This window comes from Chiloscyllium punctatum, chromosome 41 (genome assembly GCF_047496795.1).
Source record: "Chiloscyllium punctatum isolate Juve2018m chromosome 41, sChiPun1.3, whole genome shotgun sequence".
NCBI lineage: Eukaryota > Metazoa > Chordata > Chondrichthyes > Orectolobiformes > Hemiscylliidae > Chiloscyllium > Chiloscyllium punctatum.
The window spans coordinates 10902559-10930093 of record NC_092779.1 but is presented as its reverse complement, the minus strand read 5'-3'; the positions used below and the strand labels follow the sequence as shown (position 1 = coordinate 10930093).

The 27535-nt window shown below is 44.4% G+C and overlaps 1 protein-coding gene across 1 annotated transcript in view; it reads right to left on the bottom strand.

Moving 5' to 3' along the window:
* nek11 (NIMA-related kinase 11) overlaps positions 1 to 27535 on the bottom strand; it is a 286065-nt gene that overhangs the window by 112555 nt on the left and 145975 nt on the right. The window contains exons 10-12 of the mRNA XM_072560362.1: positions 22800 to 22919; positions 18656 to 18749; positions 1465 to 1603 (exon numbers count right to left, since the gene is read on the bottom strand). Of these exons, the coding sequence (XP_072416463.1) occupies positions 1465 to 1603; positions 18656 to 18749; positions 22800 to 22919 (353 nt within the window). The remainder of the gene's footprint in view (positions 1 to 1464; positions 1604 to 18655; positions 18750 to 22799; positions 22920 to 27535) is intronic.

The following is a 27535-nucleotide window of genomic DNA, read 5'->3' as shown; positions in this document are numbered from 1 at the left end:
CAGATGCTGCCTGACCTACTGTGCTTTCCCAGTGCCACACTTTTCAACTCTGACTCTCCAGCATCTGCAGTCCTCACTCACTCCTTTAACTTACTAGGGCAAACAATGGAACCCATGGGGTTTACTTCTCCACACACTTGTATTATTCTTTCATGACATTGTGGGTATCACTGACATGGCCAGTATTAGATGTTCATCCCTAAAACCCCTGGAGCTGAGCAGCTTGCTAAATCATTTCAGAAGACAGTTAAAGTCAACCATGTCATTGTGTGTCTGGAGTCACATGTAGGTCAGACCAGGTAAGGATGGCAGATTTCCTTCCCTAAAGGGCACCAGATGTGTTCTTATGACAATCAGTGAGACTAGCTTTATATTCTAGTTTCGCTAATTAAATGTAAGAATCGATATCCTTTGATTCACTAAATGGGCAATGATCTGGCTACCTCCATCGATTGATGGTTATTTAGAATGAGCTAGAAGGAAGCAGAATCTCTCCAGCAATCTTGAGAATGCAAATAAAGAGGTCCTACAGAAACACCTTGGACTCAAGAAGCTATGCTTTGGAGAATAATTAGAGTTGGAGCCCATTAGCATGCTCAAATGCAGTGGCACACCAGTGCCAGGATATGATCTTCTGCAATTGGGCAGTGTTTCAACACGTACCATCTCCAGGATGCACTGCAGCAACTTGCCAGGGTATGCTTGGCAACATCTCCAAATACCACCTAGACCTCCACCACCTAGAAACTCTGGGTAACCCTGGCATAGACACAGATCACTTTCCTTCATCATATTGCGTTAACATTCTGGAAACCCAATCTCCCAGCATCAACTACAATCACCCACATGGACTGTGATGTGACAGGGTCATCGACCTCTCCCTTTCTAAACCCCTCTCGGTCAGTCACAACAAATACATTTCAATTTATATTTTAGCATGCAGCTGCCACACTTCAATTAAACTCAGTAAACAGATCAAAAATGAAGGAGAGCTAATTCCAAAGATTTCTTGATTGATGGACAGTGGAATTTTATTCCATGGTAAACTTCAGCAAGAGTGCCGAAAACTTGCACTATAGGAGTCAATGGTATTTCACCCTAAAACCTGGAGTGATCAACAGTGGAGTACACTGGCTCCCAGTACCCAAAAGTTTCAATGAGAATATTCTCATTCTCATCATCAATCCTTTATAGTCTCGCTCCATGCTGCCATTGTGATTGGGTTCAGTACATACTTAGATTCTTGGACAAATGTCCTACTGTAGTTCCATAGGCTTTCCACATCATTGCTGGGTGAAGATTATGTAACTATTTTTCCTTTATCCTCTCAACTTAGTCAGAAAAGCCCGTACCCCAACTATCTTAGGTCCCATTTACTACCTCTCATCCTGTAATGGTGCTAAGCTGCCTAATGTACGTTTTAAATGGAACAGATGTACATGCAATTGTTCAACATAATCTTACCATAGTCTGCTGGCTCAGACATACACAGTCGATCTGAAGCTACCTTCCCTCTGGGATCTGCCTGGCCAAGTGATCGGAAATCTTCTGCACTCACTGGCTGGGTCTGATTCGCATGTGGTGGATTTATCTCGCTGCACTCCTAATTTAAGATAGACACAAATGAGCTTTCAGATAAATACTGCTTTATAAAAAATAAAGATAAAAAGGATCCTTTAAACTTAGGCTTGAATATATTCCACTCTGATGACAGAAATGTTGTCACGATCATATGGAATGTCTCTTCGATAACTTGACGGAAACAGTGCATATGATATGAATGTCCAGTACACATTAACTGCACACATTAAGAGTAAGGATGTCATGCTGCAGTTATACAGGGCCTTGGTGAGGCCCCACCTTGAGTATTGCATGCAGTTTTGGTCTTTTATTCTGAGGAAGGAGATGATTGCTATTGAGGGAGTCCAACGAAGGTTCACCACACTGATTCCCGGGATGGCAGTACTGACATATGAGGAAAGATTGGATCGAATGGGCTTGTACTTGCTAGAATTTAGAAGAATTGGGTGTGGTTTCATAGAAACATATAAAATCCTGATGGGACTGGACTGACTAGCTGCAGAAAGAGTGTTCCCAATGTTGGGGAAGTCCAGAACAAGGGGTGACAAGTAAGTCACCCTTACTTACAAGGAGTAAGGGGTCACTTACTCCTTAAGAATAAGGAGTAAGTCATTCAGGACTGAGATGAGGAAGACTTTCTTCACTCAGAGAGTTGCGAGCCTGTGGAATACTCTCCCACAGGAAGCTGTTGGGGCCAATTTGTTAGATATATTCAATAGGGAGCTTAACGTGGCCCTTGCAGTTAAAGGGATCTCAGGTTCTGGGAAGAGGGGGGGAATGGGATACAGAGATTGCATGATTAGCCATGAGCATATTGAATAATGGTGCAGGCTCAAAGGGCTGAATAGCCTACTTATGCATCAATTTTCTATGTTTCTGCGATTCTAATAACTTACTTTGGAGACCTTATAGGTCAGCAAAACACTGAAACAAAAATCATCAGCACTTCAAACTTTCATGAATAAATTTTGACAATCATTCAAAGTACTTATACGTCCCATTCACTGTGACATTTGGCAGAGGCTGGACCTGGAGGGAGATAGATCCATATTGGGCTAATGGCTCAATGCTTTCCCATCTCTGGGTAATCTTGGCCGGCATAAGATTATATACCATTGGCAGGTTGTGTACAATTATATATAATACAAGGCTGACTTAGGAAGGGGGAAAACTAAACAGGGATCTTTACAACACTGCATTGGCCTCTCTCCTGGGGCTTGTTGCTTTCTCCATGGCAATGCATTGTCCAACCAGAGTCAACGAATCTCTTCTCCTATTGTATGAATTGCTGGGCATTTGGAATTTGGCGTTTGTCCTGAGTGAGTGCAAAATGAACAAGTTCAGGACCACATTTGTTTTGCAGCAGTGTATACCTTTGCTTTTTTTCCTGTAATGCACTCTGTTGTGGTTAATAGGGTATGGAAATTATAGCCGTGAAAGTGAATTGAATAAATGCATGAAGGAGATAAATTGTATGATCATGGTAAAAGAGCTAAAGAATGGGACTATCTGAATTGTCTTCTAAAGGGGTACCACAGACCTGATGGATAGAATAGACTCATAGTGCACTATATCATTTTGTATCGAGTGTAACATGCTGGAAAAGCACAGCTGATCAGGCAGTACCTGAGGAGCAGGAGAATCAACACTTCGGGCAAGAGCGCTTCATCAGGAATGAGGCCTCACATTCTCCTTTCTCATTTTGTAGCCTTGTCAGTTGATTATTTATGTTTCCATTTATCTTCATGCAAATCCTGGGTTCAGGTGTGATGTACGCTAACCCAAAGCAAACAACTGCTGTTTAAAACTACACTGAGAGTGCACAGTTTCGGAGGAAATCAATTGCATTGAAACTAGATAAAGTTGGTTTTGTTTTCCCAAAAGTTCTCCCTCTAGCCCAAGATAGGCAACTCTTCCAGCCTCAATTTAACTTCTTACAAATCTGAATCCAAGCTTCCATGTATATTCCTTCATAATGAATGTTAGAAACTTTCTGACTTCTTACTAATCCGTCTCTCCCAGATCCAAGCAGACTACAAACACCATCGGTGTTCGTCAGCATATTCCAGGAAAACCTGATATTTACAATGGCTGCCTATGCACCCTTCCTTGTAACAATGTAAATCGTGTGAGCCTTGTATTCAGGTAGAAATGTTAATTAGTTATCTTTGAGAGAAGAGCTTTTTATCTGGGAACTAAACAGGCAGTTTAAGCATAACTGTTGGCAACACAATATTCTCCACACTTTTCTGGGTCTATGGAGACTTATTGTTTCTATTGTTGAATGTTATGGATCAGGCCAAACCCCCTCAAAATTTTAAGAACTGTTGCTTTTTTTTTATTCTAAAGGCAGATGTAAAGTTGATATCCCAGGAGTGATGCAGCTGGTCAAACCACTCAGCTTTAAGCAAAACAGAATTTGTTTACACACTATGGTTGAAATACATACAAAATAAAACAGAATTTAGAATAACAACTATTTGAAAACCCAAGTGACACGATATCAGCTAATGAAGGAGCTGTTCTAATCCCCGCAACATCCCAGAAACACACCCCTTGGCAAATGATAAATTCAAACATAAGTTCTTACAGGCAGGAGAGATTGCAGAGAGGAGAGTCAGGCAAGAAACATCTGTTGAAGCATGGAACCTTTTTTCACAGTAACACCTTCTCTGCTACCAGCTGTTTCTGACTGCCTGCTAAAACAAACCAAACTAGCAAAACCTGAACTGGGAGAACTGGCCAATCCCCTGCCTTTGATTAAAGTAGCCATCCAGGCAGATCAGCACCTCTGCCTTTACAATCCCTCTTGAAAAAAAAACAACGACAAAATAACCTTGTTAAAGGGGCAACATCGTCACACTAATATACAACTGTAGCAAAAATTTCAAAGATTCAAAAATTTCTGAGTAAATGACTTTTTTTCATCTCAGTGCTGAAAGGCATCCTGTTTACTTTTAAACTGTGATCCCTGGATCTAGACTCCTCATCCAGGGGGAAATATTCTTACCTGCATCTAAAACAATAACAAAAGCTACTGGAAAAGCTCAGCAGGTCTAGCAGCATCTGTGGAGAGAAATCAAAGTTAACCCTTTGGGTCAAGTGTCCATTCCTCAGCACTTAACTGCATCCACCCTGTCTATCCCTTTAATATTTTGGAGGCTTCAATGAGATAATCTCTTGTTCTTTGAAACTCTAGAGAGTACAGAGCCAATTTTGCCCATTCTCTTTTCATTGAATATTCCCATCATCCCGGGACCAAGTCTGGTGAATTGTTGTTGCTCAGTGAATGTAGCACCAGTCACTTTCTCCTGAGGCACACCCATCCATCGTCCTCTGGCTGTCTTCACTGCAGCCTTCAAGCCAGAGTTATAGCTTTACCTGCAGATTATCACATTTTCTCTGACCTCCCTTCCCCCGAAGGTTTCATTTGCTCTGGAATCATACCCCTGGATTTTAATCACTCTGTCACAGTTGGCCATGCTTTAAGCTGCCTTGGCCTTAAACTGTGGAATTCACTCTCTGAATTCTTCCATCTCTCTCTCCTCATCTTAACGTGCCCCAGCCTCATTCCTGATGAAGGGGTTCTGCCCAAAACATCGATTTTCCTGCTCCTCGGATGCTGCCTGACCTGCTGTGCTTTTCTAGCACCACTCTAATCTTGACTCTGATCTCCAGTATCTGCAGTCCTCACTTTTGCCGATGCTCCATAAGACACCTATTTAACCAAGCTTTTGATAACACCTCCTCAAATACCTCAATGGAAGGTTTGATTCAGACTTCTCTCCAGCACTTTGGGTCGCTTTTCTACTTTAAAGATGCTATGTGAATGCAAGTCATTGTTGATTGATATCTATCATGTACACAAACTGACACGTATACACAGCACCAAAACAAATACACACACACACAAACATACACACATATACACCAAAACTAGGAGCGGGGTGTAGGCCATTTGGCCCTTTTAGCCTGCTCCACCACTCAGTAAGGTCATAGCTGATCCTCTATTTCAACACCATGTTCCCACTTCCTCTCCAGACCCTTGATGACTTTAATATGTAACCATTTATCAATCCCTTTCTTGAACATACTCTGTGACCCTCCCCCAACTTGGCCTTCACAGTCTTCTGTGGTATTGAATTCCACAAGCTCACCATTCTCTGAGTGGAGAAATGATTCCGCAACTCAGTCCTAAATAGCCATCCCATATCCGCAACTGTGAGTCCCTGACCAGGAAAACCATCCTGGCTACACTTAGTCTGTCCAGCCCTGTTAGGGTTGTAAACCTTTCAATCAGATCCCCATTAATTCCTTAAATCTCTACAGAACACATAATGGGCCATCATGGAATTCAGTAAGATCCTGAGTTGTCATGTAATTGAATAAGGCAAATTTGATTTGAATCAATCATATCATAATATTGTCTATCTGTGGAAACAGTTAGTCTGAGGACATACTAGTCATTGAGCTGAGTTTGTTGGATCAGGCAGTGTAACTTTGATGAGCTACCTTTGGGACAATTCAGAATAAATACAAAACAGAAAGAGCTGGAGAAACTCAGCAGGTCGGGCAGCATCTGCGGAAAGAGAAAGCAAAGCAATGTTTCAAATCCAGTATGATTCTGCTTCAGAAATGAGGACAGAGGTGGAACAGATGGGAAGTTAGAGGGTGAGGCAGATTGGGGATCAAAAGGTGCCACAGAACATAAGGTAAAAGGGAAGCAAACTCACTGAATAAATACAAAACTCACTGAATCCCTACAATGTGGAAGCAGGCCATTCAGCCCATCAACTTCACACTGACCCTCTGAAGAGCATTTCACTCAGACGCACACTACCCCTGTTTTTTCCATGACTAACCTATATATCTTTGGACTGTGGGAGGAAACCAGAGCACCTGGAGGAAACCCACACAGACACAAGGAGAACATGCAAATTATGCACAGACAGTGCCCAAGGGTGGAATTGAACCCAGGTCCCTGATACTGTGAGGCAGCAGTGCTAACAACTGAGGCACTCTACTGGCTGACAAAGCATTGATCACAGAATAAAAGTCAGATCTGACTGAAAACAAAAGGATGAAAAGAAGATGCAGACGGTGAAAAAACATGAACATAGTTTCTGATCTAATGCTGTTGAATTCAGTGTTGATTCTAGGACCATTTTGCTTTGATTAATAATGAGTTGCCTTTTAATACTGCTTTGTTTTGAAGAGGTAACAGCACCATCAGGTGGGAGAAAAGCAGAGATTCCTGTCAAAAACAGAAATGGCTGGAGAAACTCAGCAGGCGTGGCAACATTTGTGAGGAGAAACCGAGTTAACATTTCGGGTCCAGTGACACCCTTCTTCAGAACTGATTGTAACAAAGAAACACTTGGTATATTATGCTGAAGCTGGGGGGGGGAGAGTAAACGACAGGTGGAGATGAAGCCGAGAGAAACCGAGAACAGCAATTGGGCAGATGAAGGAGTGGGTAAAGGTAAGTCTGGGAGAATCAATACTCCCAGCCATTGGTAGTTGACAATGGGTTGTCTATGGCAGCAAGGCCTGGTGTATTGGGGCTGGGAGAAGAACAGGGGAGAAGGTGCTCAGGCCCTAAATTTTCAAACTCGATACTGAGTCCTAAAGGCTGCAGGACCCCCAAGTGGAAAATAAGGTGCTGATCTTCCAGCTTGTACTGAGCTTTGCTGGAGCAATACGGCAAGCCTGAGGCAGAGATGTTGGCCAGGGAGCAGGGTGGGGTGTTGAAGTGGCAGGACGCTCAGGGTCATTTTTGAGGACAGAACTCAGGTGTTCTGTCACCCCCCTGCTCAGCTGGCATTTCGTCTCCCCAATGTAGTGAAGACCACTTTGTGAGCAGGGAATGCAGAGGCTGGGTTGAGTGGAGTGCAGGTAAAGGACTGTTTCAACTGGAAGGTGTGCCTGAGGCCTTGGTTGGTGAGGAGGGAGGAAGTAAATGGGCAGGTGTTACACTTTCTGTGAGGGCAGGGGAAGGTACGGGGGGGGGGCTGTGGGGAGGTTTTGGGTATGGATGAGGAGTAAACCAGGGTGTCCCAGAGGGAACGGTCCTTGGGGAGGCTGACAAGGGAGGGGATGGGAATCTGGTTGTGGCATCCCACTGGAGGTGGCAGCTAAATGATCCTCTGGATATGGATACTGGTGGGTGGTAAGGACCATGGGAACCAACAGCTGTTGTGGGAGGTAAGAGTAGGGGATGAGGGCCAAAGATTGGGAGATGATTTGGACCTGGCTGAGGACCCTGACAACCATGATAATGGGGACTCCTTAATTGAGGAAAAAGATGGACATTTCAGAGGTTTCCTTGTAAAAGTTGGCACCATCAGAACAGACGCGATGGAGACCAAGGAACTTAGAGAATGGAATACAGTCTTTACAAAAAGGATGCATAGTAACTATGAAGGTCGGTGGGTTTGTCATGGATATTGATGACTAGCCTATCCCCAGAAATGGAAACGGAGACGTCAAGAAAGAGAAAAGAGGAGTCAGAAATTCCTATCACCAGAGAGCATTATCAGGAGGATTTTGGGTGAGAGATCCTGGGGTTAAAATCCTCTTTTCCCCAACTACCCTGAACCTGAGTTGGCACAAATGACATCATGATGATTTTCATCATCTACATCATTCAGAGGTAAACACCAACATATGGAAAATGGTCCACATTGATCAGGATTTCACCAACAGTGTGGAAGAGGAGGGTTGGGTGTGAGGTCGGGGAGGGGAGTAATTTGGGAGCTGGCTGGAAGAGAATATTCATTGACATTGTGCTCAACAAAAGATCCATTTTCACATCCACTTTGGGGAGGTAGCTGACAATGACCTGGATCTCAGTTTGTGAGTGAAAGCACACACAAGTCATCATCCGTACATTGAAGCTCAGTTGGTTGTGGTTGGACTGATTTTGGTATCGAATTGAAGATGGTGGAGGTTGAACTATGAGTAATTTACTGAGGACAGGGAGCAGGGAAAAATCTCAGCGGTCCCCAATGATGCTCCTGGCCAGACACCCTCAACCTTCAACCTGAGTACAGTGGACCTCCTAGAAGCCTAGGCCACAGTTAATGGGCCTTGATGTACCCTACGCTGGTCCCTGACTAGGATCCTGGTGAGGTGCAGTGCTGAAATGATGATACATCCCCCCTTTGACCCAGTCTTCACCAAGGTAAGATTTATCCAGAATCCTGTCCTCCTGTATGATTCAAAGATTGAGACAACTCATAACAGGCACTTTGAGAAGCACCAGCCCCTTCACACCTGGTGGAAGGAAAGGTGCTCCAACAGCATCGTTATTTGCCCGGACCAAAATGTCCATCAGTGAACCACTCAAACCCAACACAGCTAGGCATGACATGTCATTCTAATACCTCATGCCAGACAGTGGACTCACAGTCATGACAGAAGATCTCCAGACATTGGAACTCTTTAGGTATGTCCCTCCCAACAGCCTTGAAGTGGTCAAACAACCCCCACCGACTACCACCTACCAAAATGGAGAAGGCTCCTTCGGAAAAGCACCAAATCCAGGAACATGTTGACATGATGTCAAAGGGAGAGCAGAAACCTCTAAAAATCCTATCACCACCAATCCCCCCACCCCGCACCCCACACCCCTCCCTCCCCGACCCTTCAGACACCATTTGGCCCTCATGTAGTCCACACTGATCGTGCAATGGGACTTAGTCAGCCACCTCTGAACCCATCAAGGTGGAGGGGAAGTGAACATCCTCATGCCTAAGATGGAGAACAAGCACCAAACAGGCTGACAAAATTGAGGCCCGAGAAGGAGCACATCCCAATTTCCCTCTTCTACAAAATTCCAAAATGTTTGTAACAGAATTCCAAAGGAGAGAATCCTTTTAGCTGAAAAGCTTGGGAGCAGAATTTACTGCTTAAATAGAACGAGACGATCATTCCTTTACATTAACATAAACTGATTAACTTATTTCATCAAGCCCTGAGAAACTATTAAGGACAAAAGAACACCAACTGTGAACAGATAAGACAAATTAGCACCACGATAACTATCTAATTTGGCCTCCTCTCAAGTGCTCAGTAAACATTCATAAATGCTGCAACTGCGTCTCAACGACTGAATAAGCTTAAAAATTCTATTACTGCGAGAGAATCATAATTATTTTCCAGTGGTTTGTGATAATAGCAGGCAAATGTATCTGTGGAAACCACAAACTTGTCAGTCGTGCTCATTAGCTTAGCCCAGTGCTCTCTGAATAAGATACTGGGGCTTGAACCCCACTCTACAGCTTTGAGCCCATAATCCAGGCCGACACTTTGATGCAGTGCTGAGGGAATGCAGCACTTCAAGAAGGACTGATGTCTGTGTAAGACATTAAACCACGGCCCTGCTTCTCTCTCCGGTGGATGCAAAAGATTCCATTGCATTGTTTTGACGAAGAATGCGGGAGTTAGCCCCAATGCTGTAGTCAATGTTTGACCCTTGACCTACTTCACAAAAACTTCTCAAATCTTCTGGTTTCTGGACCATTGCAGATCAGTCTTATGATTGGACATGCATGTCAAGAGCTAGCAGAGTGAGCTGTGGAAGTGGTGGAGGCTGGTACAATTACAACATCTAAAAGGCATCTGGATAGGTACATGAATTGGAAGAGTTTAGAGGGATATGGGCCAAATGCTGGCCAATGGGACAAGATTCACATAGGATATCTGGTTGGCATGGATGAGTTGGACTGAAGGGTCTGTTTCCATATGCATATGCTCTTCATGGGAATTGGCTGAGAGGTTTGACCTTCCGATTGAAATTCCCCTGGAAGCCTCTATGAAAGTCTCCAACTCTGCACTTGAGACAGAGACTTGGGATTTTCCGAATTATTTACCTGACCCTGGAAATATGATCATGGTGATGCCACCCAACTACCATCCAGACCATTCAAAGACCAGATCAATTCCTGAAATTGGCAGGACTGAAGTATAAAGAAAGAGCAAATTGGTTAGGACTATATTCACCGAAGTTTAGAAGAATCAGAAGGTATTTCGTAGAAATGTAGAAAATTCGAATAGGACTAGACAGGGTAAACACGGGAAGGATGTTTCCAATGACCAGGGCATCGAGGACCAGGGCTCATAGTCTAAGGTTGCTGGGTAGGCCATTTAGGACTGAGATGAGGAGGAATGTCTTCACCCAAACAGTGAAAAGTCTGTGGAATTCACTGTCACAGAAAGTAGTTGAGGTCAAAATATTGAACAATTTCAAGAAGAAGTTAGTTATAATTCTTAGGTGCAAAGGGATTGGAGAGTAGGGAGAGAAAGCAGAACTCAAAGGGTCTTTTTCTATGTCTTTATGAAGGGCAGAATGGCCTACTCCTGTTTCTATTTTCAATGCCTCTGTGCAATGTTAGACAGAAATGTTCAGACTTAACCCCTAACCACCGACCTCACTACCCTTCCCCAGTCACCTGTACTGTCTCCTCAACTCTCGCCTCAAACACTGAGTACCCTCCTATCCACCACCAACTACTCCAACCCAATCACATAAAGGTGGTGGACAGGAAGGCAGAATGACACCTCTTCTTCCTCAGGCGGCTTAGGAAATTCAGCAATGTCCTTGAACCCTGACACTCCAACCTGTAATTGAACTGGACCCCATAAACAAACCACTCAGATACAGAACCAGAAATACCAACAGAGACATGTAAATACCAGGCAGGACAGACCACCAATACCTTATCAAAGACATGCTGATCATGTCACCTAGAGTGGTGACAAAACGTTTGCAGAAAAACACATCAGCTCAGCGAATGAATCCATGAATCCTTCCATTATTAGTTGATGACTACAAGCATGACAAATCAAGTCAGAGTAATTCCTGCTCAGATAGTCTCTCGCCAACAGTTACTTTCAGTCCAAAAGTCTCATGACGAGATGGAGAGCAGAGAAGGAGAGAAATGGAAACAAAGCCTGGTTCTCACTTCCTCAGAGGACATCATGCCCTCCTCCCCCCACCGTCCCTCTGCACTGAATTGGCCTGTTCACTTTGAGGTGGCTCCATACTCCCTCACTCACAGGCCTAATGGTCTGGCTTTAGGCCAAACTACAGCAATACACCACCATGAACAAACAAATCCTCAAACTGAGGTACATCTGCTCCAAGACAAAAGGTGCAACAGGTTCAAGAGGTTAAAGGACCTGGACAGGAGTTTTGTTGAACAGGAGAAGTGTTGAACACTTCTGCTGCTGTGTTCAACAAAAGGACTTGATAGTGAAGTCAGAGCAAAGAAGAACAAATTGAATCGATCCCCTCAGGAGTCAGTGCCATGATCCTCAATTTTTCTTTTTTGCGTCAGAGTTGAGCTAAATATAAAGTCATTACAGTACAGAAGGAGTCCAATCAGCCCACAAAGTCCATGCTGCTTCTCTGCAGAGCAAATCAGTCTTATTTCCCTGCTGTGCCTCTGTCATCCGGCAAGTTTACTTGCTTCAATTCCCCATCCTTCTGAAATCACCAATACCTCTGCTTCCACAACTTTCATACTCAGTGAGTTCTTCTTCAAATTCCCCTCTTTCTCTCTCTCTTGCCCAAAATGTCCTTGCACAGAGTGGGTCAGGGCCTGAGGTGGGGTGCAGGACAACTCCATGTTGGCTTGGAATAGCAATCTGTGCCCCAGCACCTGTTTGTGGCACACTCTTGGACACGTTACCAGATGCCTGTACGTCCCCCCATTCACAAACCTGATGGTCTGATATGAATGCTGTAAACAATAAAAAGTAATTTAGCCATGCGTCAGCTGCCTGAGCTTTGGTGTAAACCCAACAAGGGTCAGAAACACAGAATGTGTTCAGATTTTCCCCAAAGTCGAACAGAGGTCAGAACCACACGGTGGGGAAAACAGTCATCCAGCAGTGACTTTCGCCAAACTGTCCACTGGATGACCAGAGGGCAGGTTCATCATCCAATTAGCGGCACTGATCAGGCTCTCAAAGCTGGTTGGCCTCTTACTGTCCATCAAGCATGGAAAGAGTAATAGTCTGCAGTTCAGGTAAAAGATAGAGACAGACTCAGAGAGAGGGAGAGAGGGAGAGAGGGAGAGGTCAGACAATAATAACGTATTACCCAATTAAACAGGCACAGAATATTCTGTACCAGAAATAGAAATTGCTGGAAAAGCTCAGCAGGTCTGGCAGCATTGTGGAGAGAACTCAGAGTTCCACTCTCGGATCTAAAGACCCTTCTTCAGAACTGAACGCCACAGAACATTGACTTTTCAGCAATTTCTGTTTTTGTTTCTGATTTCCAGCTTCTACATTTTTACAGAATATTCTGTAATGTGTGGACCTGATCTATTTCAGGAGGAATATAGGATGCAATGAAATAAAATATTAAGCTCTTACATACGACTATCAATTCTCTTTTTGTGTAGTTCCTGCCTGACAGCTGTTTGTGTCATGATAATCTAAGACAAATTATGCAACATTCAAATCCAAACTTGCATTTTCCTGGAAACAACTTAATTCCACTCTAGCCATCAATGCTTTTGCATTCCGTGATATAAGTTGCTGATGGGCCGAGCTGTGTGTGGGAGCCTGCTGAACAGAGATCGACTGCCAGCTTCCTACATTTCACTTCAAAAATACTTCATTGGCCGCAAATCTGTTTGCAATTACCTGAATTCCTGAAAAGCTCTACATCCATAAGTACAACGATTTCCTTCTTTGAAATGTGGCTCAAAGCATCAGAGATATATTTCTAACTAATCCAGTGTATTTTACAGAATGTAGCCTAACGTATTTATCATCCAATTTATCCTAGCAGTGTAATCTGACATGAACATAGTCCCTCTGGTCGCTACAACAAACCACATTCAAAAGGTTATAATTACAGCAATCTTTTTCTGTAAAGGAAATCAAAGATATTCTAACAAATAAAAACAGACTGATTCACTCCATGCACCACACTCATACTATGATAGAAAGCATTTAAAGGGAACCACCTTGTGGGATACATAATTGCTTTTGTGTGATGATGCAGAACTTCTATCCCAAGCAAGTCAATACTAGTGAGGGTGGACTCTTTTCTCATTGTAACTAGTCTCATAGATTTGTGTTGCAAATCCACTGTCTTCAATCATTTCTCAGTCTCTGCCAACAGGAAATTCCCATCTAGTTCCCCTGGACTTAACAAGGGACAAGTTACTTTTGTGATTTGCTGAGAGACTGTTCTATAACAAATAAAAACCCAAAAAACTGTGGATGCTGGAAATCAGAAACAAAAACAGAAATTGTTGGAAAATCTCAGCAAGTCTGGTAGCATCTGTGGAGAGAAATCAGAGTTAATGTTTCCGGTCCAGTGACCTCTCTTTAGAATGTTCTAAAGAAGGGTCACTGAAGCCAAAACATTAACTCTGATTTCTCTCCTCAGATGCTGCCAGACGTGTTCTATAACTTCCTGCATAATGATACAAAATAGTCAATGGACTATACGTTACACTCTGTGTTAGCGAGAGTGAGTAGTACTCTGCACTTGGAGCCAGGAGGTTGTTGGTTCAAGTCCCATTCTAGAGTAGTACACCAAAGTCTAGATGGATGCTGCTGTGCAGTACTGAGGGGCTGCTGCATTGTTGCTGGTGTTGTTTGTTTGATGGGAATAAACCAAGTCCGAGTCTGAGGATGGATATTCCTACTATTGAGGGAATCCAGCGAAGGTTCACCAGACTGATTCCCAGTTTGGCAGGACTGACATATGAGGAAAGGCTGGATCGACAGGGCTTGTATTTACTGGAATTTAGGAGAATGAGGGGAGATCTCATAGAAACAAATAAAATCTTGATGGGACTGGACAGGTTAGATGCAGGAAGAATGTTCCCGATGTTGGGGAAGACCAGAACTAGGGGGTCACAGTCTAAGAATAAGGAGTAAACCATTCAGGACTGGGATGAGGAAGAATTTCTTCATTCAGAGAGCTGTGAACCTGTGGAATTCTCCCCTTCAGGAAGCTGTTGGGGCCAGTTCATTAAATATATTCAAGAGGGAGCTGGACATGGCCCTTGCAGCTAAAGGGCTATGGAGAGAGGGTGGGAGTGGGATACTGAGATCGCATGATCAGCCATGATCATATTGAATGGTGGTGCAGGCTCGAAGGGCCAAATGGCCTAACCCATCTGCTGTTTTCTATGTTTCTATGTTGCAATTTTTCGTCTGCTCTCCTCTAAACAATGATATGTGACTACTTTAAACAGCAGTAGTGTTTTTTCCCAGTGTCCCTAGCCAATACGTATCCCTTAACTAACCGCACAAACCAATTATTTGATAAGTACCACATTGCTGTTTGTGGAGATCTTGTTGTATGCAAATTTACTATGGCATTTCCTGCATTACTTCAATGACAATGCTTCAAAATGATGTGATTGACTGAGAAACACTTTGAGGTATCTGTGTCATGTAAATGCATGTGTTTATCTTTTATTTTAACTACATTGACTGGGAGTGTCACTCCCCTGGCTCAAGTGTTCTAAGACATAAATTCTGTGTCATGCAGTATGTGACGGTATGACTACAGGTTCGAGCCTCTGCAACCATGGAAGTGCTGTTGAAATGAGTGAGTACAAGGGAGCTCTGGTAGTCTTTGGGCATCTCTTCAGCCCTGAAAATGCTGGAAAAGAGCATCTTGCTTAGATGCCCCCATCGTGACTTATGTAAACAATGAGCTGAACACAGAATTAGGTGTCGTTCGCAACTCTGCGAATCACCGCATTTTTTAATGTGCTGGCTCGATGTTCCTCAAAGATTTTCAAGTGGGAGGAAATGGAAGTTGGTCATTCATCAGCACCTTCAGTACGTTCCACCATTCAAGGAAATCATGAGTGACCTCTGGCTGCACATACTCTCCTTTGCCCCAATGTTGGCGATCAACAATTTCAATTTCACAACTCGCCTTAACAATGGACCCAGCATTTGTGGAATTGAGCTCCAACTTTCCATGGCCCTTTGTGTGAAGAAACGTTTCTTTAAAGTGGATGTAATGCTGCCTGAGATGTGTGAAGTGGATCTAAGCGATTCGGGTTTCTAGGTAAATGGAGAGTGGGCAGATTTAGATAAACCCAGAAGATTGGGATTGGGGTGTGCCATACTGGATATCAAATGTGTGAGGTCTGAGAAACTCCTGCTTTGAACAACGCTTGTGTGTCTGGTTAAGGTTTCAGATTTTCAGAGGGATGCTGGGGACAACACTGACAGATCAAAAGACCTCTGGAAAAGGTGTTAAAAATCACACAACACCAGGTTATAGTCCAACAGGTTTAATTGGAAGCACTAGCTTTCAGGTGGTTGATGAAGAAGCGTTGCTCTGAAAGCTAGTGCTTCCGTTTAAACCTGTTAGACTATAACCTGGTGTTGTGTGATTTTTGACTTTGTACACCCCAGTCCAACACTGGCACCTCCACATCTGGAAAAAAAAGGCATTTGCTCAAGGGAATTTGTTTTGAGGAGCATCTTAAAGGGACAGAGATGTTCAATGAGGAAAGTCCAGAGGCTTGGATGCAAGCAGCTGAAAAGGCCTCTGTGGAAGCATGGAAACAGAAAATCAGAGCAGGAGTAGGCCATTCAGCCTTTCAAGCCTGCTCTACCACTTATCAATGTCATGGTGGATTGTCCAACTCAATCCTACTTTCTCCCCCTACTCTTTAGCCCTGAGAATTATATTGAACTCCTTCATTCAATGTGTTGGCAGAGAATTCCACAGGCTCACCACCCACCTCACTCCAACCTTTTCTAAGAGGTTTGCACGGTCAGGGAAAGGACGGGTTGTGGGGAACTCCCTTTGCCTAGTGCCTACGGTTGCTGCAGTGCCCATGCAGACACTTACCTCTGGATGTTCCTGGAACCCTGCACCAAAGCCCCACCTGCTGGCTTCCTGTAATGGCTCTTAGTCAGTCATGGCAGCTGCCCCCATCATGACCTATCTTCACAAGATGGCCCTGGGGTGGGATGGAGCTGGGTAATTGGGATGACAGACGCATGGCCTGTTTATAGCTACTGCTTCCATACGCACACACTCTCTCTCACATATACTGTACACACACACACATACACACACTCATACACAAACACTCACTCTCTCACACACACACAGACATATATACACACACCCTCATACACAAACACTCACTCTCTCACACACACACAGATATATACACACACACTCATACACAAACTCATTCTCTCTCACACACACATATATACACACACACTCATACACAAACACACTCTCTCACTTTCTCTCGCGCACGCACACTCACATACACACACACATAAACACAACATGCACACACCCACAAACTCAGCATGCACATGTGCACACACACGTATGCATACACAATACACACATGTATACACACACACACACACACACACACACACAATCACTGCCCACCCCCACCCCCCACCAATCATTCCTGGCCCTGAAAGACATGATCTTACTTTCAGAACAGTGAAGACCCATGGCTGGATTCTTCAGTAAAAGCTGGTTAAAGAGGAGAAGTGCTTGTGGTTTAGAGAAGGCCAAAGGATTAGATTTTATCTAGCTGCATCGATGACTGGAGTGGACAGGGATGGGAGAGTTGAGTATAAAATACATTGGCAGGTGGCTGGATCTGGCTATTAGGAAGTATTTGATTTCAAAGCATGTCACCATCTTCTGGCAAGTGGAAATTGCTATAATCCCGTACAAGACTACAGAGCAAGTCTTTAGAGAAGAGAGCATTTCCAATTAAGAGGCACTGGCTGAATGAAAACAAATGAAACAGCAACTGAAGTAGGCCATTTGGCCCCTGAGGCCTACTCCATGATTCAGTGAAATCGTGGCTAATCTGATGTGGCCTTATGTCCACCTTTCTGTTTGACCCTCCTGCTTGATGTGCTCCATAATGGAGTGGCATGGTGGTCCAGAGGTTAGCACTGCTGCCTCACAGTGCCTGGGACCTGGGTTTGATTGCACCCTTGGGTGACTGTCTGTGTTGCGCATTTCTCCTTGGGTTTCCTCCCACAGTCCCAAAGATGTGCAGGTTAGGTGGATTGGCTGCGCTAAAATTTGTCCTATAGTGTCTAGGAATGTGTAGGGTTAGCCATGGTAAAAATGCAGGGCTACAGGGACAGGGGGGTTGGATCTGGGTGGGATACTCTTTGAAGGGTTGGTGAGATCTTGGTGGGCTAAATGGTCTGCTTTATACTGAGATTCTATGACAAACTTGGACTCCTTTGTACATCAATAATTTGTCTATCTCCCTCTTGAGGAAAAATTAAATTACCGAGGTTACACTTCCCTGGGGCTGGAATTCCAAAGACTGAACAGCCTCTGGGAGAAGCAACTTCTCCCCAGCTCCATCGCAAATCGGGAGCTTCTTGTTTTAAAACAGTGCTCCCCAGCTCCAGATTTCTCCACCGGGGGAAATGACCTGAGTACCCATCCTGCAAAGTCCACTCAGAACCTTACATGATTCTTTCAAGTGCTTCCCAAGGAACTTCCCAACCTTTTTCTTTCAAGTGGCGTCATGATTTCTTCACCTTTCCCAGGAAGCTGCTTGACCTGAGGGAGACCCCAGGACACCCTGTGAAGGGGTTTACATCGTAACCGAGGCCATTTGGTGAAGTTTGCTGAGAGAGACACTTCCAACTAGAGAAGCTGAGTTCACATTTTGAGCCCAGTATTTCTCTTCTTCAGAACTCTCGACTCAAGCCATTAACTCTGTTTCTCCAGCATTCTGTGCTTGTTTCAGATTTCCAGCATCTTCAGCATTTTCATAGAATCATAGAAACCCGACAGTGTGCAAACAAGTCCACACCGACCTTCCTAAGAGTATCCCACCCCAACCCATCCCCCTACCCTATTACTCTACATTTACTCCTGACTAATGCAGCTAACCTACACATCCCTAAACACTATGGGCAAATTAACTTGGCCAATTCACCTAACCTTTCATTTTGCTTTTATTTGGGTAATTACTGAGCGAGGTGATACTGCTTTTGAAAGGTTCCTTCTCCAAAATACAAGGTGTGTTTATTAATTTCGGATTTCCTCCAAGCTTACCTGCAGGACGTTCACGCTGACTTGCTGGAAGTTGCGGAACCTCAGTTTCTGCCTGCGCTGATGATTCTCCTGATATTTCTGCTCAGCAAGTTGCCTTTTGGTGGGAGATACACAAAGTCATGTTTTTACACTAGTCAACAGAGTCAGTGAAAATCAATAAGACTTACACAGTTAACTAACTTTAGGCCATCCCAAACATTGGTCTTCATGCTCTTACACAAACCAAGTTTCAATTCCCTATCACCTGTGTATTCTCTGACCAAAAAGGGCTCTGGGCTAAGAAATGCCTCAATTTTGAAATTCTCCATCTTGCTCTCGAATCTCTCCCTGACCTAACCCCCTCCCTATGACTGTAACTTCCTCCAGCCTCACAATCCTCCAAAACCAACACTCCTCCAATTTTAACCTCTTGAGTATCCCTGATTTCAATCGCTTCACCTGTGATGGCTGTGCCTAAAGCTTCTAAGCTCAAACTCTCCCTCTCTAAACCTCATGGTGTTTCCACCTCGCTTTCTGTATGGGCCTGCAAGACCATAACCTGCACCCCGTTGATGTTTATCTGTGTAACGGTAGCTCAAGCAGATATGATCTGTTGAGTTGGTCATCCTGACAATTACAAGCTTATAATGGAAACAAACCCCAGATGGGTTTTGAAGATTTTAAATGAAGGAGGTGTGATTGAGGCTTTTCTATTGTGGGATTGGTTCAAGGGACAGAGATGGTTGATACATTGTCTTGGAAATAAGTGAGGCTTTCCTGCTTTAAGACTATCCTTAAAACCCACCTCTTTGACCAAGCGTTTGGTGGCATTTTTTAATAACAACTTATGTAACTCAATGTAAACTGTGTTTCATAAAACTTTTGTGGTGTATTTTTTATTCCACTTGTGGGATGTGGATGTCACTGGTCACTCCAGCAGTTATTGTCCATCCCTCATTGTGCTTGAGAAGGTGGGGGTGAGCTGTCTTCTTGAATTGTTGCAGCCCCCTTGTTGTGGGTCGACCCACAATGCTCTTAGGGAGGGAATTCCAGGATTTTGACTCAACAACAGTGAAGGAACAGTGATATGTTTCCATGTCAGAATGGTGAGTGGCTACGAGGGGAACTTGTAGGTGGTGGTGTTCCCATGTATCTGCTGCCCTTGTCGTTCTAGATGGAAGTGGTTGTGGGTTTGGAAGGTGATGACTGAGGATCCTCGGCGAATTTCTGCAGTGTATCGTGTAGATGGTATGCACTGCTGGTACTGAGAGACAATGGCAGAGGGAATGGATGCTTGTGGCTGTGTTGCAATCAAACAAGCTGCTTTGCCCTGGATGTTATCAAGCTTCTTGAGTCTTGGAATGTTCTATTCCATGGCTTTCCAAAGTGCAGGTCAGAACTGCAAATGGAGTCATGGGCTGTCATTTAGGAAGCCCAAGTCTTAAAACAGCAAAACCATCTGTGGAGGTCTAAATGAGTTATAATAACTGTACTCCCACTGCAGCCCCCGACACCACTCTCACAGTTCTCACTGAGGGGTGGAATTAAATTCCAATCTGAAATGTGCAGTTGGAAATGCATTGGGAAGCTATGTTGAGGGTACTACATAAATGCAGGGTGCTGTTGTTGCAAATCTAGTGATTATTGTGACTAAGATCTGAAACGTTCCTCCACAGATCTGTTCCACTCAGTGTTCTATATCACCCTCTCAATCAGTGGAGGACAGCTTTAAGAATATTTCCCCACTTCCTGTGAAGAGACACATCAATGATCCACAATACCTATTTGCATTCACATCTCAATAGACTTAAACCTTATGCACACTAACACTTAAGGGGTTCAAGATTGTGGAAGATCTATCAAATATTTGAGCATCTCTACCTCAGCATAGCCTTTACCCCCAAGTCATACTGCAGCTTAACCAGCTGTTTGCAAAATAACTGGACTGATTTAACCAGGAGCTGAATTAACTCCCAAGTTATTGAAAGAAACACAATTCTGCCAGTTTGTAATTTCATGGGTGCTTTGTTAATGTTATTTATTCAATCACCTTCTTGTCTATGCAGTTTACGTTGAAAGGAAGACTGCTCACACCTTTATTTTCCATGTGTTTTTTTTAAGTCTTTTGCATCATGTATGTCCTGTCTTCTCAAAAGAATTTTGTCTCGGCATTTCTATCATTAATATACCCACTTTTAAAAATAGGCTACATGAATTTTGTGTTGACAAATCTTTCAAAATTTACCCTCACGCCTATCCCAAATGTTCTAGAAACACCCACACTCTCCACCACTGATGCTTCACAGCAGCAGTTTATACTGTCTATAAGATGAACTGCAGAACTTCACCAAAGATCTTTAGACAGCACCTCCCAAACTCGCAACCACTAGGACAAGGGCAGCAGATACATAGGAACACCACCTAATGCAAATTCCCCTCCAAGCCACTCATCACCCTGATTTTGAAATATATCACCATTCCTTCAGTGTCACTGGGTCAAAATCCTGGAATTCCCTCCTTAGGTCATTGTGGGTTAACCTACAGCACATAGACTGCAATGATTCAAGAAGGCAACTCACCCCCAGCTTCTCAAGGGGCAACTAGGGACAGAGAATAACTCAAGATTAGAGTGGTGCTGGAAAAGCACAGCAGGTCAGGCAGCATCCGAGAAGCAGGAAAATTGACACTTCAGGTAGGAGCCTTTTATCAGGAGACCCAGGTAATAAATGCTGGGCCCAGCCAGCGATCCCCATGTCTCTCGAGTGAACAAAAATATATAAAGCTGACACAAAGTACTTGAGCACACTTGTGGACAACAAGTAAGAATTTTTTTAAAATTTCAGAAGTTCTTCTAGACAGAGGCTGGGTTTAATGTGGACAACAGGGGACTTGCCTAATGGTCGATGGTCTGACCAACCATACACTTACCTGGTCAGCAATAACTGTCCAATGGAGCCCTCTATGTGGCAATACTCCCAACCTTGATGCATTTCTGTTTATTCAGAGCCCCAAGGCTCTCCACTGACCACAGCAGCGTCAGGAGTGGTTGCCGCTGCGGAGACTATAGTGGGGCCTTTCCCAGGGGTCACAGCTGGATCCCTAGGAGGTGAGCATGGGTGGACGAGATGGGAGTCATGAGGAGGCAGCTGCCAGCCAAGATGTGGCAAAAGAAGTCAGAAGTAAGAACAAAAGGGAGCTTCCTCCTGTTAGGCCACCTCTTAATGCCAGATCCCTTATTTGGCCACACAGGAGACATAAACAGGAGGAAGATGACCGTGTAAAGACCACTGACAATACAGTGTCTCGGTGGTTAGCACTGCTGCATCACAGCGCCAGGGACCTGGGTTCAATTCCACCCTTGGGCGACTATCTGTGAAGAGTTTGCACATTCTCCTCATGCCTGCGTGGGTTTCCTCCAGGTGCTCCGGTTTCTTCCCACAATCCAAACAAGTGCATGTTAGATGGGTTCGCTATGGGAAATGCAGGGTTACAGGGATAGGGTTGGGTCTGGGTGAGATGCTCTTCAGAGGGTTGGTGTAGATTCGATGGGCCAAATGGGCTGCCACCACACTGTAGGGTTTCAGTGATTCTATGAATGAGGTCTGTTGGGCAGCGTGTCTCACTGGCCAATGGTGCAATCCTTGAGGATGTCATTTGGTCTCCAGGCAGTAATATCACCCTTTGACTCTCCGCGGGGAGGGTGGGGAGAGTGCAGTAGGGGGTATGAAAATCACTCAAACATTTCTTTAGTAATTTAGATGGGAAGTATTCTCAGGTATCTGCCAGTGGGTTATCTCCCTGTCACCAGTTTAAAAAGCTGCTCCCTGGTGTAAGAACTAATAGAGGACAGGGTTTTTGCCCAAAAAGTAGATTTTCCTGCTCCTCGGATGCTGTCTGACCTGCTGTGCTTTTTCAGCACCACTCTAATCTTGACTCTGATCTCCAGCATCTGCAGTCCTCACTTTCACCTAATAAGAGGACAGTTGACACAAAAAGCATGCATTGTCCTTCAGAACGTTCCACAAAATGCCTTGGAAGGGTCTGTTACTCTGAACGAACTACATGGATAGAGGTTGTTGTTAATGTAGTCAGATTGACTTAATGGATTAAGTTGTGGGCTGTTTAATCCCTCAAGCACGCTCTGAAAGAGAAACCAAACACATACTTGAGTTTTTTGGCTTTTTCGTCAGCACTCTGCAATTTCCTGAGTCTCATTCTCTCTCGTGGTGTCATTTTCTGCACTTCAGACTGCTCACGTAATGTCTGCAGGTGGATCTTCTTCTGTCTGAGGAGAGAATGCAAAATTGTGAAAGAAATCAGCTTGTAGGCCCCTCACTTATTCGCTGATCGCTATCACTCAATCTAACACAGCCTGGGGAAGCTCAATCATTCTGCTTCTTTTGGCAATTTGAGACAGGCCAACAGGGAGTGTACTGCAATCCCGGCTTAGAGTGTGACATTACAGTCAGTGACAGTTTTCAGCTTTTGATCTGTTTGATGCTGTCTACTGATAGCGCGCATCTGTGGGGGAGACCAGATCTGATTCCATTCAAAATGTGTTATAAAACAAAAAAAGGTGCATTTATATAGAACCTTCCATGACTCAGGTTGTTCCAAAAGCACTTAGCAGCCAATGAAGAATTTTGAAGTGTTGTTTCTGTTGTACCAAAGGAAACAGAGAAGCCAATTTGCACACAAAAAGCTCCTATAAACAGTGATGTGAGAATGCTGATAATCTGCTTTTAGTGATGTTGATGCAGGGTTACTCAGGAATTGGGCACCTCGGAGAGCTACACAGCTGGGCTTTGAAGGAATGCTGCAGTTTCATTTACAACTTAACAGAAAGGGCTGGAAAAACTCAGCAGGCATGTCAGCATCAGTGGGGATGAAATCATTGCTAATGTTTCAATTCCGATATATTAACTCAGTTTCTCTCTCTCCATAGAAGCTGCCAGACCTGCTGAGCTTCTCCAGCAATCTCTGTGTTTGTTTCAGATCACTTAAGACAGAGGTAAGTAGGAATTTACTTGCTCAGAATGTCGTAAATCTGTGGAATTCTTTCCTACAGAGGGCTGTTGAGGCTGGGTGGCCCAGGCTGAAATAAACAGATTATATTCAATGACAGGATTAACATGCATGAGGAAAAGGCAGGAAAGTGGAGTTGAGCATTATCAGATCAGTCTCATTGAATGGTGAAGCAAACTTGATGGCCCGAATAGTCTGCTCCCATGTCTTATGGTCTTTTCTCCTGCATCTGCACAATTTCACTTTTGTGATAGATGGGCTCTTAGTTGAAAGGAGTCTGAGGGGTGACCAGAACTAGAGGGGCATAGGTTGAGGGTGAGATGGGGAAAGATATAAAAGAGACCTAAGGGGCAACTTTATCATGCAGAGGGTGGTACGTGTATGGAACGAGCTGCCAGAGGGAGTGGTGGAGGCTGGTACAATTGCAACATTTAAGAGGAATTTGGATGGGTGTATGAATAGGAAGGGTGTGGAGGGATATGGACCGGATGCTAGCAGGTGGGACTAGATTGGGTTGGGATCTCTGGTCAGCATGGACAAGTTGGACCCAAGGGTCTGTTTCCGTGCTGTACATCTCTATGACCCACAGTGGCCCTTGGAACCAGTAAGATGTTTTATCCTGACCCCACTTTCCTACCAAACTTCAATCCCCCAGTGCCCAAAAAATAGGTGTTTTTCAGTATCACACTAAAAGGCAAAACTTTGGTAGGGCAATATTCACTCAGTATCGCACACGCACATACAAAGACACACACACGCACATACGCATGCACACACATGCACATACACACAACCAGACAGACACATGTGCACAGACACATGCGCATGCACACACAAACACACACATGTGCACACACACAAACATGCATGCATGCGCACACACACACACATACACGCATTTGGTCTCCAACAATCGAGAAGATCTGGGTCGAAATCTCTTTAGCAAAGGCGAGTTCAAGAAGAAGTACTGCAGGAACATTAACAACATCTTCTGCTCCAAACAAAACAAATCATCAGAAGTCAGTCAATAAATTAAGTAAAATAATGGACTTGGTATCCCGAGGTGACTGCTATTAGTGGACAGCAAAAATGCTGCATAGCTAAGTTAACAATATTTCAAATAAAACTTTATACATTTTTCATCTTCTTCATTAAACTATAAAGTACCTCGAGCACTCATTATCACCAAAACCTTCAGGGAATGTTAAAAGATTTTCAAAGGGTGAAATATCAGGAAAGAAGGAAAGAAACAAAACACTTTGTTCTGCTGAAATATAGATTGCAAAATACAAAGATGTTAGCTACATTTCATTATCTGTTTGCATGTGTCAGACACGGACAAGCCACTAGGTAGGAAACACAGGTCCAGATGAGATGTGAACTTTCAGTTGTGAGAATATAAATTAAAATCAGATTTAACACAGTGTTCAATTAGGGAGTAAAGTAGGTCCCCTCTTATCTGACTAGGCTAACAGCTTTTCCCCGATTTGTCTTAATGACAACTAGCTACATGAAGAAGGTTTGTTACGTTCAGTGGTAATGAGGTTGTTATGTTTCAACTGGTGTTGCTGACAGGAGGCATGTTAATTGTGCAGTTCCCTCACCAACACTGCCAATTAAAACTACATCACTTGCAAACAATCCTTCGCTGTTACCATCCCTGCAGAGGTAAAGCAAGCAAGCCCACAGCTGTGTACTCCCTGTAACAAAATGGAGATTTCAAACTGCTTATTACTGGTTTTAAATAAGCAGTGTAGTATGGAGATTGTCTTCTCTGAACCAATGAAGAGCTGGGAGATTACTCTAATGCATTGGGCAGAATGTAATCCACTTTATTCTAACAGGAGATCCTCTGAGTTCTACAGTGCCTGCTTTGACAAAGACCAAGCAGATTGTCTGTCGACTGGTTAGTTACATGGCCCCCGAGAAGCATATGTCAGGAAAAGCTGCCAGCTGATCAGAGGCTGGAAGCTGCGCATTGCTCAAAGGCAGCACCCAGTAGCTGCTGGCTTGAGGTCACAGGATCAGTGAGGGATCCACAGAGCTCTGCTGAAGGGCTAACTCTGCTTTCTCTCTTCACAGCTAATGCCAGACCTGCTGGGTATCTTATCCTCACCTACCAGCCCACCAGTCTCCTCATCCAACGCATCATCCTTAAACACTTTCACCAACTCCAACTAGACCCCACTGCCAAGAACATCTTCCCTTCCCCACCCCTGTCTGCCTTCTGCAAAGACTGTTCCCTCCGATAGTCCTTAGTTTGTGCCACTCTCCCCACTAACCTCCCACCGCTCAATGCCCCACATCTCCCCTCCCTGAACCCCCCAGCTACCTTCCCTTGCAATCGGAAAAGATGCAAACCCTGCCGGTCCACCACCCCCCCTCACCTCTATCCAGGGCCCCAAACAGTCCTTTCAGGTGAGACAGAGATTCACCTGCCTCTCTTCCAACCTAGTTTTCTGCATCAGGTGCTCCCGATGTGGTCGGGGAGACTGAACGTAAATTTAGGGAACGGCTCACCAAGCATCACAGCTGGATCTGCAGGGGCCGACTGGACCTCCCAGTCACTGCCCAATTTAATTCCCCTTCCCACTCCCTTTCCAACATGACCATCCTTGGCCTCCTCCATTGCCACAATGAACCACAGTTCAAATTGGAGGAACAACACCTCATCTTCCGCCTTCAGCCCAGAGGACTCAACATTGAGTTCTCCAATTTCAAATAACCTCCCTCCCCATCCCCGAACTCCCTTCCCACCCCCTCCCCCCTCCCATCCACTACTCCCTGCCACCAACCGGATCCATTTCCTCCCACTGACCAACCAAGTTGTATCCTCTACCTGTCTTCACCTATCCCCACTTCACCACCCTGCCCCCCCACCCCCGTCTCCCCCTACACCCACCCCCTGTCCTGAAGAAAGATTATACTTGAAATATCGACTTCTCCACCTCCTGATGCTGCCTGACTTGCTGTGTTCTTCCAGCCTCCTGCGTGTCTTCTTTGGATTTCAGCATCTGCAGTTTTTTCATCTCTGCTGAGTATCTCCAGCAATTTCTGTTTGTGTTCCTTTTTGTAAGTTATTTTTGCTCTTACAGCATCAAATACTTTTTGGAGTCATAGAGTCATAGAGATGTACAGCACAGAAACAGACCCTTCGGTCCAACCCATCCATGCCGACCAAACCCTTCCTCTCTTCGTATATCCTCTTCTTTTGTCCCATAGTCTGGATGTGGGATTTTTAGCATATGTCTTAGCGTTCACATTTCAAAAGCCTTACATTCTGCTTCGGTCTTTCACGTATTGCCCAGACATGTGCAGGAGAAGGAGAACGAATGGAGCATCTTCTGAATCTTCTTGTTCCAAGCTTGAGTTTCCATGCAACAATATCTTTCAGCTTCATATTTAGCTGTGTCTATCGTAATTGGTGATGGTGTCAGTGGTGTGAGCCCAGTGGTGATGAAGTGGCGCCTATGAATTGCGACTCTGTCATTGGCGGGTCTGGCACAGGCAGCAGTGAGTAAGAAGGCGTGGCAATGCGGGTGCCATTGGTGAGCTGGCCCAGGACTCTCTTTCAGTTATATCTTTTACTCTTTTTATTAGAACAAACACAGAACGTAGAACAGTAGTACAACACAGTACAGGCCCTTGATGTCCTACTCTAAGGTCAAACTAACCTGCATACACTTCATTTTACTATCATCCATGTGCCTATCCAAGAGTTGCTCACCTATCTCTAATATATCTGACTCTACTACCACCGCTGGCAGTGCATTCCACGCACCCACCACTCTCTGTGTAAAGAACCTACCTCTGACCTCTCCCCTCAACCTTCCTCCAATCACCTTAAAATTATGCCCCCTCGTGATAGACATTTCA